Source organism: Labrus bergylta, chromosome 21 (genome assembly GCF_963930695.1).
Source record: "Labrus bergylta chromosome 21, fLabBer1.1, whole genome shotgun sequence".
NCBI classification, from domain to species: domain Eukaryota; kingdom Metazoa; phylum Chordata; class Actinopteri; order Labriformes; family Labridae; genus Labrus; species Labrus bergylta.
Window position 1 is genome coordinate 21,276,349 of NC_089215.1, and position 14,492 is coordinate 21,290,840.

Consider the following 14,492-nt stretch of genomic DNA (forward strand, 5'->3'; position numbering starts at 1 on the left):
CCTCCATCTGACACCTTTGGAATATAGTGAAATTCTGAAACATATGGAGGCCTACTTACAGTCAATAGGCTTTAAACAAAGTGCATTCAAGACCATCTTACAGTGGCTGTATAGAGACAGATTGTATCAGGTTATACCTACACCAAAAGAAAAATGATTTTATGGGTTTTATCTATTGCTGCTACTTTGGAGGCAGTTAAATGCATGCAGCAACTGAGTCCAAGAAAAATTCCCTAAGGGGAAACTAAAGTTTACCCAATGGTATTGAATCGTATCTCTGTTAATTTGGTATTGTATGAGGGCGCCTTATTGTCACCTTTGTCTTCTAGCAAAGACAATATCTATTGTCATTTTCCCAAAATTGCAGTTTGAATACACTCAGAAATCAGGGAACCCATCGGTAATCGTCTTAGCAATGATTCAGGAAGCAACAGCCGAGATTTTGTGGAGTTTGTTGGCGGCATGTGTTGCATGCAGTTATCTCTTTATAGAGACTAGTGGAGGCTAGATCGTGTCAGGTGACCTCTGATGGGCTCTGAGGATGAATTACAAGCCAATGAGCTCCGCTTTCTTTGCCCTCCACACAGACTCTTTTTATGCAAAGAACCAAAGTCCAGTGGAAGGCTGGAGGGAAATTTAACTGAAATTTAAATGGAAACTAGAATGCTAGTTTTTTTTTTAAAATCCTAACCAAAAAATAACCCTTTATGAAAGTGGCGAGGAGATCTTGAGTTCTTAGTCGCAGGAAGATTTCAGGGTGAGTCTCCCATTGTTTTTGTGAAAACAGCTTAAGAACCTTTGCACATTGTGTCTATGGGAACAATTTCCTGCAGCCAGAATATTGCACAAAAAAAGGCTTCTTAAAGGAGTAGATGCTGTAATGGCAGAATAAGAATGATGTTTAATCACATGTCCACACTTATGGACATAGGCTGTAGAGGTTGGTATAAATTGGGAATCTTCTGCTCAGTTTGGGATCGTTCTCTTACTCTCTACCTGTTTATCTCAGCACACAGCTCTCACAAGGAGATGAAAGCATAAAACAAATCACACGTTGCTTATTAATAACAACAGAAAAATGCTGTTCAGGCACGCAGCGACTGACGCTACTAATTAAACAAGTTCTGTGTGTATGTGTGAGTGTGTGTTTTAGGTGCGTATAACTGGAAGCCTTTCATTGTCGTTTTCATTAGCGCTTTCTAATCATGGTTAACGTGACAAACCTTGAGTTACTCTAATCATTTTATCAAGGCGAGGGGAGCACATACTAACAGAGGTGGGGCACCATGAGAAAACACATTCATCATTTTGAGTCTTGAATACCAGCTGTGTGTGTGTGTGTGTGTGTGTGTGTGTGAGTGTCACCAGTATGTGAGTGTGTGTGAAGGAATGTGTGTCGGCATCAAAGTGTGCACGTCTGAGGTGTTAAACTGTGTGGTTGTGTGTTGTAGCGGGGCGGGGGAGGGGCGGTGTTGGGTCGTTTATCACTGTAAGAACTGTACATCAGGACTTTGTCTGGCTGTATTAATGTATGCTGGAGGTTCACACAGAATCAGGACGTAATCAATGCGAGTGATAAATATGATTAGAAGTGATTAATGATGATTAATGAAGGCCTCATCTCCATTAGCTTCTCTCATTTAAAATCACAAACCGAGCCTACAGCTCCCATCACGTAAAACGGATTGTGTGCATGTGAGCGCGTGCGAGCAGCTCCTTCCAGTGCCCAATCAAGCAAATCATCAGCTATAGAGCATTTGAATCAATTCAGCTGAAGAAGAACTTCTTGAAAATCAGCCGCGCTTTTGACTAAGAACACAAACAGAAATCAGGATGAATGAGCGGGGGCCTGCCAATCACACGCTGATTATACTGATGCAACATCACAGCACTGACCGGAGTCTCTTGGAGCTCTCTGCTGCAGCTGGGCTGGGGGTGGACTTGCGTTTGCGGGGGCGGCCGGGGCCCCGGCGGGCAGGGCTGCGAGACGTCTCCTCTTTCCTACACAGAGGAGACAACGAGGAAGAGGAGAGAGAGAGAGAGAGAGAGAGAGAGAGAGGGATCAAAGATAAAGTCCGGACAGCAGAAGGAAGCTTGTATCGGCTTGCAGGTCAAACTGCATTAAGAATGAGCAGGCTGCAAGTCCTGATAAATCAGGAGGATGCAGCTTCACGGCAATATTGTGAATGTTGGAATGCACATCTTGATCTACACAGAAGGAATTGTGTATATGTGTGTGTGTGTGTGTGTGTGTGTGTGTGTGTGTGTGTGTGTGTGTGTGTGTGTGTGTGTGTGTGTGTGTGTGTGTGTGTGTGTGTGTGTGTGGGCTCACTGGTGGTCGTGTTTTCTCTGTAGCTTGGCCAGTTCCCTCTGTTTCTCTTTGTAGCGGCGCTGTAGCTCAGCCAGCTGGACACGCATGGCCAGCTCCTCCCCTCCCATCGTCTCCATGGAGCCCTTCACTGGGCACACCTGACACACAAACAAATACACACACACACACACACACACACACACACACACACACACACACACACACACACACACACACACACACACACACACACACACACACACACACACAGAAAACAAAAAGCAGGGGAATTTCAATCCTGAACACAGACTAAGCACAACAGTCATTCACATATGAGGTTGCCAGCTTGTGTTTTCGGCAGCTTAATGATTTGATGGATTTTATCTTTAAAACGAGGCTCACGCGTTTGATCGCTGACGCTTTTTACATATGTTGAATTTGTACAGCACCATTTTTACTTAAAGGCAAAGGTTTGTGTGAGATCCTGGGAGCTGCATTTGGAAACATTTGCGATAATTGGCATTGACAAAAGATTTGAGCACACTACGTTAAGAGTAAAAGAAGCTTTAGTAATTAAAAGTTAAACATTGTGTTATGATTATAAATTCATATGGAATTAATCATTTTTAATGATGTTATAAATATTTAGCTTTGGTTGCCACTTAAATGGGGAAAATGTTGGACACACAGAAACATGTTTTCGGTCTCACATCTCCTCAGTGGAAAATTGTTTATAGTTCTGTACTTGTTTTTTATTTCCAAAAGAACAACAACAAAAGTTATTTCAAAATAAAGGAACAATCATTATTTAAACTCAGAATATTCAGACTATAATGTATTGTAATTTCTGAGTTTGACCGTTTTTTTAAGCTATGTCAAATAAACAGATTAGGTGTATTTCTACTGTATAATGCTTCTCCATATTTTCCACATGACTGCTTCGTGTTTGCATGAAACAGAAAACACGCTCTCAGTGAAGCCTCACCGGCTCGTGGCGAGGAGTCCAGCTGCACTTCCTGCGCAGGTTCAACCTCTTCCTGATCGGACACTGCTGCTCCGCCCCTGCATCCACTGCCCCTCCCTCCATTTCCAGGGCCCGGGCGGCTGCGAGGGTGGCCAGACTGTGGAGGTCAAAGGTCAGCATGTCTTCACCTGCACAGGGAGACGGAGTGTGTAGGGGTTTAGATCGCTGCGTCACACAGCGGCTGACACCATGTTGTAAAATATGTTTGTGCGCTGAACAGATTTATTCGCTGAGCGATGAAACGGTGCCTTGAAAAGTGGTGATATTTATGATATTAGCTGTGTAGTTTATTTGATGTATACTTGTTTTGCTGCTTAATCGTACACACACGCACAAACACACACACGCACAAACGCACATGATGGGGAGCGGGGGGGAGAACGATCTCTACATCTGTCACTGTCATTAACTCTGTCATTGTCACAGCGGCGACAGATGAAACAGAATATTCATGAGACAGTTCTCTCTCTCTCACACACACACACACACACACACACACACACACACATACACACACACACACACACAAGCAAACAAACGCACACATCTATGCAAATACAACATTCTGAATTCACACATGCAGCTGAACTATTTTTGCTGAGCTGCGCAGACATGGACGAACTGCATCAGTGGAAGGAAGGAAGTGGAAGAAAAGAGAGCAACTGGGAAGAAGAAGAGGAGGAGGAGTATGATGGGGAGGAAGAAGAGGTGTGCAGCGCCGTAAGAAAAAGGGAGGGGGGGGAGCAAAGGGGAGGAGAAGCAATAAGAAGCAAAGTGTTTATTGAGCTATCTATTTATTCTCCTACATCTCCTCATTATGGACATGGACAGAATCCAATTTCCCGTCAGAGGAGATGAGAGGAGAGGAGGGAAGGGAAGGACGGAAGGGGAGGAAAAAGGAGGAGAGGAAAGGAGAGCAGAGGGGGAGAGGAGAGGATAAGTAAAAGGAGAGGGAAGAAGAGGAAAGGTGAGGAGAGGGGGAGAGGAGAGAAAAGGAAAGGAAAGGGAAGAAGAGGATAGGTGAGGAGAGGAGAGGAGAGGAGAGGAGAGGAGAGGAAAGGAAGGGGAAGAAGAGGAAAGGAGAGCAGAGGTTTGACTGGATCACTGTCTTGACGTGCTGGAGCTGCAAGGCCTACTCGCTGACATCTGACATTATTAAAACCTGTGTGTGTGTGTGTGTGTGTGTGTGTGTGTGTGTGTGTGTGTGTGTGTGTGTGTGTGTGTGTGTGTGTGTGTGAGAGAGAGAAATGGAGACAGAATTGCAGCAAACAAAAGAAGAACAAGGACGGAGTTATAGGAAAAGAGTGCAAACGAGTAAAACAAACGGATATGAGAATGAAGAGTAAAAGCAGAGCAGAAAGCGTCTTTTGTCCTGTCCCAGCTCACAGAGGTCAACGCCATCTCATCTGTCAGACCCTCCGAGCCAATGGCATGCTCCGGTTACTCTGACAGGGTGACATCACCGCTGACATCACCACTAGTTTAGTATCCCGGAGGATGGCCGTCAATCGATAGATACCTTCCGCCACACACACACACACACACACACACACACACACACACACACACACACACACACACACACACACACACACAGAGTAATAACACCGTACTGTGCCCCTACAGGGGGGTGTAATAAGAGGCTGCACGGGGGGATTTCGAGGGGGAAAAAAACTAAAAACAGGGGAGGAAAATTAAAAACCATTACAGTTCATATGGGTGTCGTCATCATTAGAGGCCATTAAGGAAGTTTATTGAGCTGAATTTTTTAATATAAAGAAAATATGAAGGAATAAAAGAAGCTATGACACAAACAGCCCCCTCTGCCTGGGTGTGAAGAGAAGTAATGATGCTAATTTATACAGGAGGGGGGACATCTCTCTTGATTCTTTAATCTGTAATTGCAATCTCGAAGGAGCTGAGATATCCTTCCGCATCAAGGAGCGGGCGTAAATGCATCTGTCTGGGATCGGTTTCATCTTCCAAACACATTCATGACGACAAAAAAAAAAAACGCCATCAGCAGTATTAATAACGTTCCGTGTAGCGAGTCCAAAGCTTTTTTTTTTTTTCATATAAATAAATGTGTTGCAATTTAGAGAACATTTTCCACCCCGCGACAGGACTTATTGATTTCACACCTATTACACATGCTAACCACGTGCACACACACACATAAACAAATGCACACTCACACACTGTGCGCAGACAGCTGCACAGCGCCCTTATGATTTTTACACTTATTAATTCCATCAACAAGACTTGCAGCGGCAGGATTTACACACAAGATTACATTGGTTTAATAAAAAAAAAAAGAAAAAAGGAAGCAGGTGAGGGGGAAAAAATAACAAAGAGAGAGGAGGGAGGAGAGGCATGAGGAGGCGCAGGCAGGGAGCAGGCAGCCTGCTGCAGAGACACATAGACACTGATGGAGGAGAGCAGGGATTCATCTGGGATTACTTAACAGCTTACAAACACACACACTCGGCGGCAGTGCGTGCACGCACACAAACGCGGGGCGAACGAACACACACAGATGCTGGCATAAATAAAAACACTTTCTCTCAGAGGGATGAGAGGAAAATAGGAGCGCTTACAGGAGAAGTGTTTTAAAGGAAAGGGTCTAATTAGCAAAGCAAGACGCCAGAGCCTGAGGGACACACCGGGCAGAGTGTGTCTGTGTGTGTGTGTGTGTGTGTGTGTGTGTGTGTGTGTGTGTGTCCAGGCTTGTGTCTGAAGCTCAGCGTGTTGGTCCATCTATGTGCCCCTCCCCCCCAAACACCACACAATCACACACACACACACACCCTTCCCCGAGGTAAAAATGCGGTCTTTCGTCAAAAGCTGAGGAAGGAAACAGGGTAGTTAGTGGGAAATATGTGTGTCCATGTGTGTGTGTGTGTTTGTGTTTATGTGTGTCTTAACATCTGGGTCACACACGTCTCCCAGACCTTTTTTGTGGTTCAATGTAAGTGTGTGTGTTTATTTAGACAAAAACAAGTGGGCTCTTTTTTCTTAATTAGATTTTTTTACTTGTTTTGGACCTATTTTCACTCCAAAAGTTTTTTTTTATGATAGAATCAGCCAATAAAAAAGAAGCAACTTCTGGGATGATTTCTTTGTTTTGGGTTTGTCAAAAAAAATATTTTTTAGTGGCAAATAATTGTAGATATTCCATCATAGTATTAAGGCTCTACTTAAGCAAAGGGGACAACTTTTTAAAAACTCACCCTCGTTGCCTTTCTCTTTCCCCTCCCTGCTCCTCTGCTGGATCTCAAGCTCGGCCAGTTCTCCCAGTATCTCCATACCATGGTGGGCCGGAGGACTTGGGGCCGGAGTGGCGGGTACAGGCGGGTACAAGGCATCTCTGGTGGCGCACAGAGCCGCAGCAATCAGAAGCTCCAGACTCCACATGTAGGCACCCTGGAGCTGAGCGGTTGAGCCCGAGGTGGGAGCGAGTGTGAGGTCGGAGGACGGGGCAGGAGCAGGAGAGTCCTTGATGAGCTCCACTACATTCTCTCCTGGACACATTCCTCTGCCTCCCTCTTCCTTTTCTTTATCAACAACCTCTACATTCTCTCCATCCTCCTCCATAGGCACAGAGACTTTACATTCTGTCGGTTCAGGCCCAGTTTTCTCCTCCTTCTCCTCCATGTACTCTTTTGTGTGTCTACTGTCATCCTCCTGCTCTTTGGACAGCCGGGGCTCATCCAGGCCGGCCTCATGGCCAAAGCAACCCAGAGAGAGCGCTACTTTTACGGCTTTGCCTTTGGCTATTGTTGGGCAGGCTGGATCTGGGACTTCAGTGGGGGAAGGGCAGGGCAGCGATCCAGAAATCTGAGGCTCTGAGAAGGAGAAGCCTTTCACCTCCTGACTCTTTTCTTCCTTCTCTTCCTCTGAAGCCTCACTCTGGGACTCCACCACTTCACAGTCTCTCCCATCTTCTTCTTCCTCCCTCCTCTTGTCTGTTTTGGGGATGGGCTGGATGTTGTATGCATGCGGGAGGGTCTTGGAGTCAGGCTCTGCTGGTTCTGCCTCCACTGCGGCTTCAGCCAATCGCGCTTCGGGAGGCGAGGGCCCGGCCTTGAAACCCATGGTGATTGGAGGGTAGGTGTAAACAGGTGGCAGGTCTGCAGGAAAAAATATAAAGGTAAAATAAACATCAAATATTAACCAAATTCTGCACTTTCATTTTTTAAAGCATCTTCAGAAAATAGATCTCTACTCTAAAGTCCAGCTTTTAAAATTAATTGCCATTCTCTTCAGGCAGACTGGATGAAGCATGTGATTACAGTAGGTATAATACACTGACAGCAGGGTGCATGTGTACAGTAGTTTACTGTGTGAGCATGTGTTTTGTAATGTGTGTGTATGATGAGTGTATAGATCTTTGTTCTATACCGATGACCCCCCTGCTGTTCCCCTGTGATTGCAGCGTTGGCCCCGGCTCTCCTATTATTGATGGTATCCCTCCGCCCCCCCTGACAACACATCCAGATGAATGTGTATCCTTCCACCTGTACTTCTCAAGGACCTCTGAAGGATTAGGAGGGTCTGTCTGAAGATTTCACTGACCTTCCTCTTATGACACACACACACACACACACACACACACACACACACACACACACACACACACACACACACACACACACACACACACACACACACACACACACACACACACATGCATGCTGGCAGGTCACAGACACACTCACTGAGTGCCCATATGCTTTCTGTGACCTTAATGACTGACCTGCCCGCTGTCCCTCTTTAGCTTGTGCAGATAAAACATGTGCGCACACACATGCACACACTCAAGGACACACAGAGCAGGGGGATCATCCATGCTTCAAACAATTTCTGCAAAATCAAAAGAATACCACGCTTCAAAGACCAGCATCACCCTCCATCTCTCTTCTCCTTTTCCTACATTTTTTTTCTCTCACTCTGTCTCTGCGATCATATTCCTGCCTGATATCTGTCTCCTGTTTTCTCTCTGGATTCTGGATATGTGGCTGTTTTCTTTTTTTTATTCAAACATTAACATGATTTTTTTCTACATTTACCTGGCTCTAGTGATTGTGGGTAATCCTGAGGTGGCTGTCCCTCCCCTCTCTCGCTCCCCCTCTCCAGCCCCTTAGACAGAAGTGATGGAACTGGGCTGAGTGCCGGGGAGCGTGGCGCCGCTGCGGCGGGGCTTGGCGCAGGCGTGAGAGGGTTCGGGGGACGGGATCGCCTGGACGGGGAGGAGTGGTAGCAGGGCGACTGACGGCTGCTGGGACACATCCCCGGAGAGGGCGTGGGCGTCTTGGGCGGAGGAGGCGTGTGGGAGAAAGGTTTGGCAGCATGGGAGGAGGTGGAGGATGAAACAGAAGACGAGGAGGAAGTTCTGAGCGCGGATGATTCATGAGGAGAGTCGTCTATAGTGATGGCATGCTCCTCATGTTTTCTCTGTTGGAGAGGAATTGGGGAAGAAGAAAACAGTTGCTTTAGGAGTATCTATTTGCCTCATTTAACTTCCTTAAAGCCATAGCCATTCCACCAAGTAGTGTAAATGAGCTAATAACTTCCTGATGTATTATGTGTCTAGAAAGAGATGTTTAAAACTGGAAAGGTTAACAAAGTTTATGCACAGACATAACTCCAAGGAAATCTTATGACAACAAGTCTGAAATTTTGGAGGAACCAGTACCTAAATACAATCCCAGGGACTTTATTTAACCCCTTACTGTTGGGTAAACACAGAATACTTCTGATTTCTTCAGTACATGTTTTCTTACATTTTAACCAATATACCCAATCTTCACAAGGACACACAAAATGAGCAAGAAAAACCTTTTAGTTATTTGAAAAGAGCCCCAGAGAACTGTGCTTCTTGTGCAAACATGGCTAGAGTCAGCCACACAGTTTGATTGCCAAATGATCTCGCATTGGAGAGTGCAAAAGTCAGTGACGTCCCAAAAAAATATTTGCTGAGTGTGTTTTTTTTTGCATGTTCTCTCTTTTAATGTTTTACCATCAGAAAAAAAAATCTGCACTTCATACTTTACTCTTACTGATTTTTTACTCTTCACTATCTAAATGAGGAAGAAGGTTTGCTCATGTTTCCAATATGTCCACACTTCCTTATCTTGATTTGCTCACTGTTTCACAATAACATCTCCACAGTATTTCGCAAGTTTTAAACTAAAATGTATCCTCTAAAGTGGTTGTTTTACCTGTCCTAATGAGTGCCGCTGCATGTTCTCCATGGCCCGCTGCTGCTGCTGGTGGTGCTGCTGCTGCTGCTGCTGGTGCTGCTGCTGCAGGGCGTATAGCTCCTGTTGCCGTAGGAACGAGGAGCGAGAGTAGACAGGGTGATGCTGCAGGTGGGAGGGAGGACCTCTACCTCCGTACATAGGGGGCCACAGACCTGACTGCTCCAGAACATCTAGAGTAGAAATATAAAAAATGGCAGATGAGAAATAAGAGATTGTTAAGCATTTTTTTCTTAATGAGAATATTTGGTTTAAAAATGTGTTTTTTTAAGTAAGACATTCCTTTTGGTTACCTTGCATAATTATACCTAATAGAAAAATGATAACATAGCTGGTAAAGACATATTTGCATGGCCAAAGCTGTGCATGAAATTATTTTAAATGAGATGCTATTTGTGCATATTTGCTGGGAATGTAACAGCTGTCTGCAATTCAACAGTCTGTATGTTAGCCTCAAAGACACTAAAAGAAATCCTGCTGCAAAATATTTTAGATTTTCTCTTTAACTTGAACAACATTCCCCTAAAAAGTTTTCTATGCACGGAAACAGACATTTTCATCATGCCCAATGCCACCCCTATATGACTTCAGATACACACATGGCTACACACAAAAATGCATACACACACACACACGCACACACACGCACGCACGCACGCAAGCGCACGCACGCACGCACACACACACACACACACACACACACACACACACACACACACACACACACACACACACACACATCCCTCCTTGGCTGCCTTGTCGCTGGGAACCTTTGTTCTGTGAGATTAGCCTGAGTGGGCTAATGTTTCCCAGGGGAAGGGTTCAGTGGATGCACTTCCCCTCTCTGCAGGAACTCCCACGGAGCGAGGCGAGGGAGGCGGGAGATAATTAAATTTCACAGCCTGTTTGCAAAGCAGCGTTGACACACTCACACACACAGACACACACAAACACACTCACACACACTCACTCTTTTCTCTCTCTCGAAAATATCTGAGATGTGCAACACAACCCCCTAACACTGAACGATGATGTCTCATATTGTTCCAGACGTGAAAACAGCTAACTTTAGATGACCAAGTGCTCACAACACACACACACACACACACACACACACACACACACACACACATACACACACACACACACACACACAGTGTAGTCCAAACACACCAGTGCTCCACCACAAAGAGATGAACAGCAGTTCAGTTGGTTTGCATAACGCTGGGCACATGCAGGGGGGGGGGGCACTGGAATAGCTGCTCCCATTAACGAAGCTATAAAACACAGTCCCACTGACAGAGGGACTTAGTTGAGCATTATATTATGATTAGCCAATGATACTAAAACTCTGGGAGAGAAATAGCAGCAGCTCCGATGGTACAAATGGAGAGAGAAAAGGGGAGGGGGAATAGTGGGGCAGTGAAGAAAGCAGTGAGTATGTGCTCTGCTGGTTGTGTGCGTGCGTTTGTTGTGAAAGGGGCACTCAGCGTACCGAGGGGATGATGAGGCCCCGCTTCTGTAGGAAGAACCACCAGTGGGGAGTTAGGGTCTTGGGTGAGGGACCCCAGGACGGGCTGAAGAGGGCTGGGCAGACCGGGAGGGAAGCCTGGGGTCATACCTACATGGCTTAAACCTGGAATAAGGAGGCAAGGTCAAGTCTGTTTAGAACCAATCAAACAAAGCGCTTTACTGAGATAAAAACTGTACATTAACATATAAATATATATCAAAATAGATTAATAAAGAAATAAATAATAAATACAAGAAGGTAAAAAAGTGTTTAAACGTATGGTAGACCTCAAAGTTTGAGAAAAGCTCTAGAAGCTTTGTTCTACTATTGCTTGGTTCTGATTCTGGGAATAATGAGTAAACCTGTCCTGAGGGACCTGAGGTGTCTTGATGCCCCCCAACGAACTAGCAACTCTGATAGGTATTATATGATTAATATGCTGTTTGATCAAGAAGTAAGTGCCGGTTACTTGCAGTTGTTTCAAAGAGGCACATTCATTGCTGAGCAGGTGGTTTTGGTTACATTGACCATACTGTTGTAGCACATTCTGGATCTTCTCTTACAACCAGAGGTTAACAACACAAACTGAGTTGGATTCCGTAGCAAGTCAAAATGAATCATGTATCCATTATATTAAAACGTTGAGGTAACAGCAACTTTTTTCCCCCAAGATAACGCTCCCAGGGTCGCTGGTGGCACAGTGGTTAGTGCGCGCGTCCCATATATGGAGGTTATAGTCCTCAATGCGGGCGGCCCAGGTTCAAATCCAGCCTGTGGCTCCTTTCCTGCATGTCATTCCCTACTCTCTCTCCCTGATTTCTCTATCCACTGTCCTATCTCTCCAATAAAGGCACAAAAAGCCCAAAAATAAATCTTACAAAAAGATTTTAAAAAGATAACGTTCCCAACAAATAAATGAATGCCAAACAGAATCTAAAACAACAGAAGACAAAAAAAGGATTCCATATAAGATCCAAGTACACCCCTCCCCCCACCACCACCTCATGATCATAAACCACCAAATGGCAATAGTGAAGAAAAAAACATACTGCTCCACCACTCTACTCACCGTATGAATGCCCCATCCAGAGGGAGGGACTTCCTGTCCTCTGCATCCAGTGGTGGTGAGCTGGGTGAGCATGTGCAGCATGGTCCCCACCTAACTGACTCGCACCTCCAGGAACCAAGAGGTGAGAGGTCAGGTCACCGTGGCAACTGCTGGAAGGGTGAATCCTGGCGAACTCTACGCGATCCTTATTTTCCCTGTAGTGGAGATAGGCAGGGTGAACTTTTTATCATTATCTTGATTATCCCTCTTATTGTCATCACCACCGTCATTATGATCATTATCTTCATCCTTGTCATCTTCATTACCACCACTACCATTATGATCATCAAGAAAAGGAAATATGACGGCAACAGGAACAGCCATCATCTTTTAGCCCAGTCTATGAGTCCTCATTATATGTTTTCTTCCCCTAATATGACTACATAATAAGAGCCAGATACATCAGAGACATCTGTATTAGTGCCTGTAACATTAATGCACCACATCTCTTCTTAGAGAGAAAGAGAGAGAGAGAGGGGGGGGGGGGAGTGAGAGGGAAGAGAAATACCACATCAAAGAGTGAGAAGAGTAAATGGAGTGAGGGGATGAGTGAAAAGGGAAGCAGAGCCTCAGACTGGGAGAGAGAAGGCAAGAGAATACAAAGTGCAGCTTATCAGATGAGAGCAAGACTGAAAAGATGCTTGTGTGTGTGTGTGTGTGTGTGTGTGTGTGTGTGTGTGTGTTTATTTTTTGTTGGTGTCTGAGAAGTTAGTTGTACCTGATGATCATTTCTCTGTCTCTGTCCAGGTGATGAAGGCTGATCTGCTCTTCTGTCATCCTCTTCCTGTCCTCTGCTTCCCGACCAAGAGGATACACAGGCCTTGACACTCCTGAACAAAATTCACAATGAGTTTTACAGTTACAGCAATATGGAAAATATCATTATTACACAACGTTTTAACAATACGGGTCAGTACAATATGACACAATATACTTTATATCCCATTGGTGAAACTTGTCTTGGTCTCTTTACAAAGTTGGTCTACCAGCACATACTTAGATAGAAGATATAGTTATTTGCTCCGATCATTGCATCTCTGAAATTGTCGCTTTGTTGCCAGGGGCGTATCCAGGGGATGGCATGCCCCAATTGAAATCTCCAAAATTCTGAACTCTGTATTGGGGCCTTATTGCATGTTTTCTTTTGTTTCTAATTTGACTTAAATAATCTTCTTGAAGAATGACTCATGGGAACTTGATATGTTCATATTTATTTTGAACTGTAATGATAGTATACAATTATATATGATAAGCTAAGACAGAAATGGAATTTAATTTGAATGTGGTGGTTGTGTGTTCATTCATACTTGAGGCCAATCCTGCATCAGTCAGCAGTACCCAAAGTGGGAAAGCCCAGCCAAAACAAATCTGGACAGGGGGGGCTGATGGCCTAGTGGTTAGGTTGTGTCCTATGTTGGGTGGCCACAGTCCTCCAAGTGGGAGGCACAGTTTCAAATTCAACCTGCAGCTCCCGCATGTCATTCCCATATCTCTCTTATGATTTCCTACTCTGTCCACTGTCCTATCCAAAAAAAGGCAAAAAGCCCCAAAACAAATATTGAAAGTAGAAATCTGGACATGCCCTAATGTATTTATGACAAAAAGAGTAATTTAACTGTCGCTAGAAGGCCAATGTCAACAACTTACTATGTACAAATAAGTAGCCTAACTGTTCTTTTTTAAAATGGAATCCCCCATAAACCTTCATATCTGACATGCAAAAGCTCCGCTGGACATATATAAATGTCTGGTCAATTAATCGCAGAAGAAAGTCCCAACTGATGTCCAAAACATCTAAGAATGTAAGAATCCTTACAGAACTACAACTGTTTAATCTTGGATTTTACCTTTAATGCCGTCCAGAGCACAGAAATAGCATTAATTGACTTTAGTGCAAGGAGCATAAATGATGTCTGACCTTTCATGCTGGGCAGCACCCTGCCCTGTCTGCTGTGTCCAGGGGTGTTGTCGGGGGAACGATGAGGGGGCCTGGCTACAGCGACCGCAATACCCACCGGAGGCTGTCGCACCTCCCCCTCTCCTGCCTCCCCCGCCTCCTTCCCACCTCTGTCACCCCTCTCTGCCTCATTAGTGGACCCTCGACGAGGAGGGAGAGACTGTTTGGGAGGATCTTGCGGCGACGTGTTGCTTTTGGCCCCTCCTTTGTCACCCTTCTCTGATCTCTCTCCGCCCTGCTTTAGGCAGCCCAGACCTCCAAAGGGGCCCCGCTGTGGCAGAAGCAAAGGCTGCTGGGAGCTGTAGTTCATTAGGTTCTT

The 14,492-nt window shown here is 45.1% G+C and overlaps 1 protein-coding gene across 2 annotated transcripts in view; it reads right to left on the reverse strand.

Annotated features, from left to right (window-relative positions):
• bahcc1b (BAH domain and coiled-coil containing 1b) overlaps positions 1–14,492 on the reverse strand; it is a 72,478-nt gene that overhangs the window by 17,443 nt on the left and 40,543 nt on the right. For both annotated transcript variants that reach the window (XM_065949975.1, XM_065949974.1), the window contains exons 5-14: positions 14,135–14,492; positions 12,935–13,046; positions 12,178–12,371; positions 11,091–11,231; positions 9,557–9,768; positions 8,405–8,789; positions 6,566–7,465; positions 3,297–3,463; positions 2,333–2,469; positions 1,897–2,001 (exon numbers count right to left, since the gene is read on the reverse strand). The exon at positions 14,135–14,492 is cut by the window's right edge and continues 1,661 nt beyond it. In XM_065949975.1, coding sequence (XP_065806047.1) covers positions 1,897–2,001; positions 2,333–2,469; positions 3,297–3,463; positions 6,566–7,465; positions 8,405–8,789; positions 9,557–9,768; positions 11,091–11,231; positions 12,178–12,371; positions 12,935–13,046; positions 14,135–14,492 — 2,711 coding nt within the window. The remainder of the gene's footprint in view (positions 1–1,896; positions 2,002–2,332; positions 2,470–3,296; positions 3,464–6,565; positions 7,466–8,404; positions 8,790–9,556; positions 9,769–11,090; positions 11,232–12,177; positions 12,372–12,934; positions 13,047–14,134) is intronic.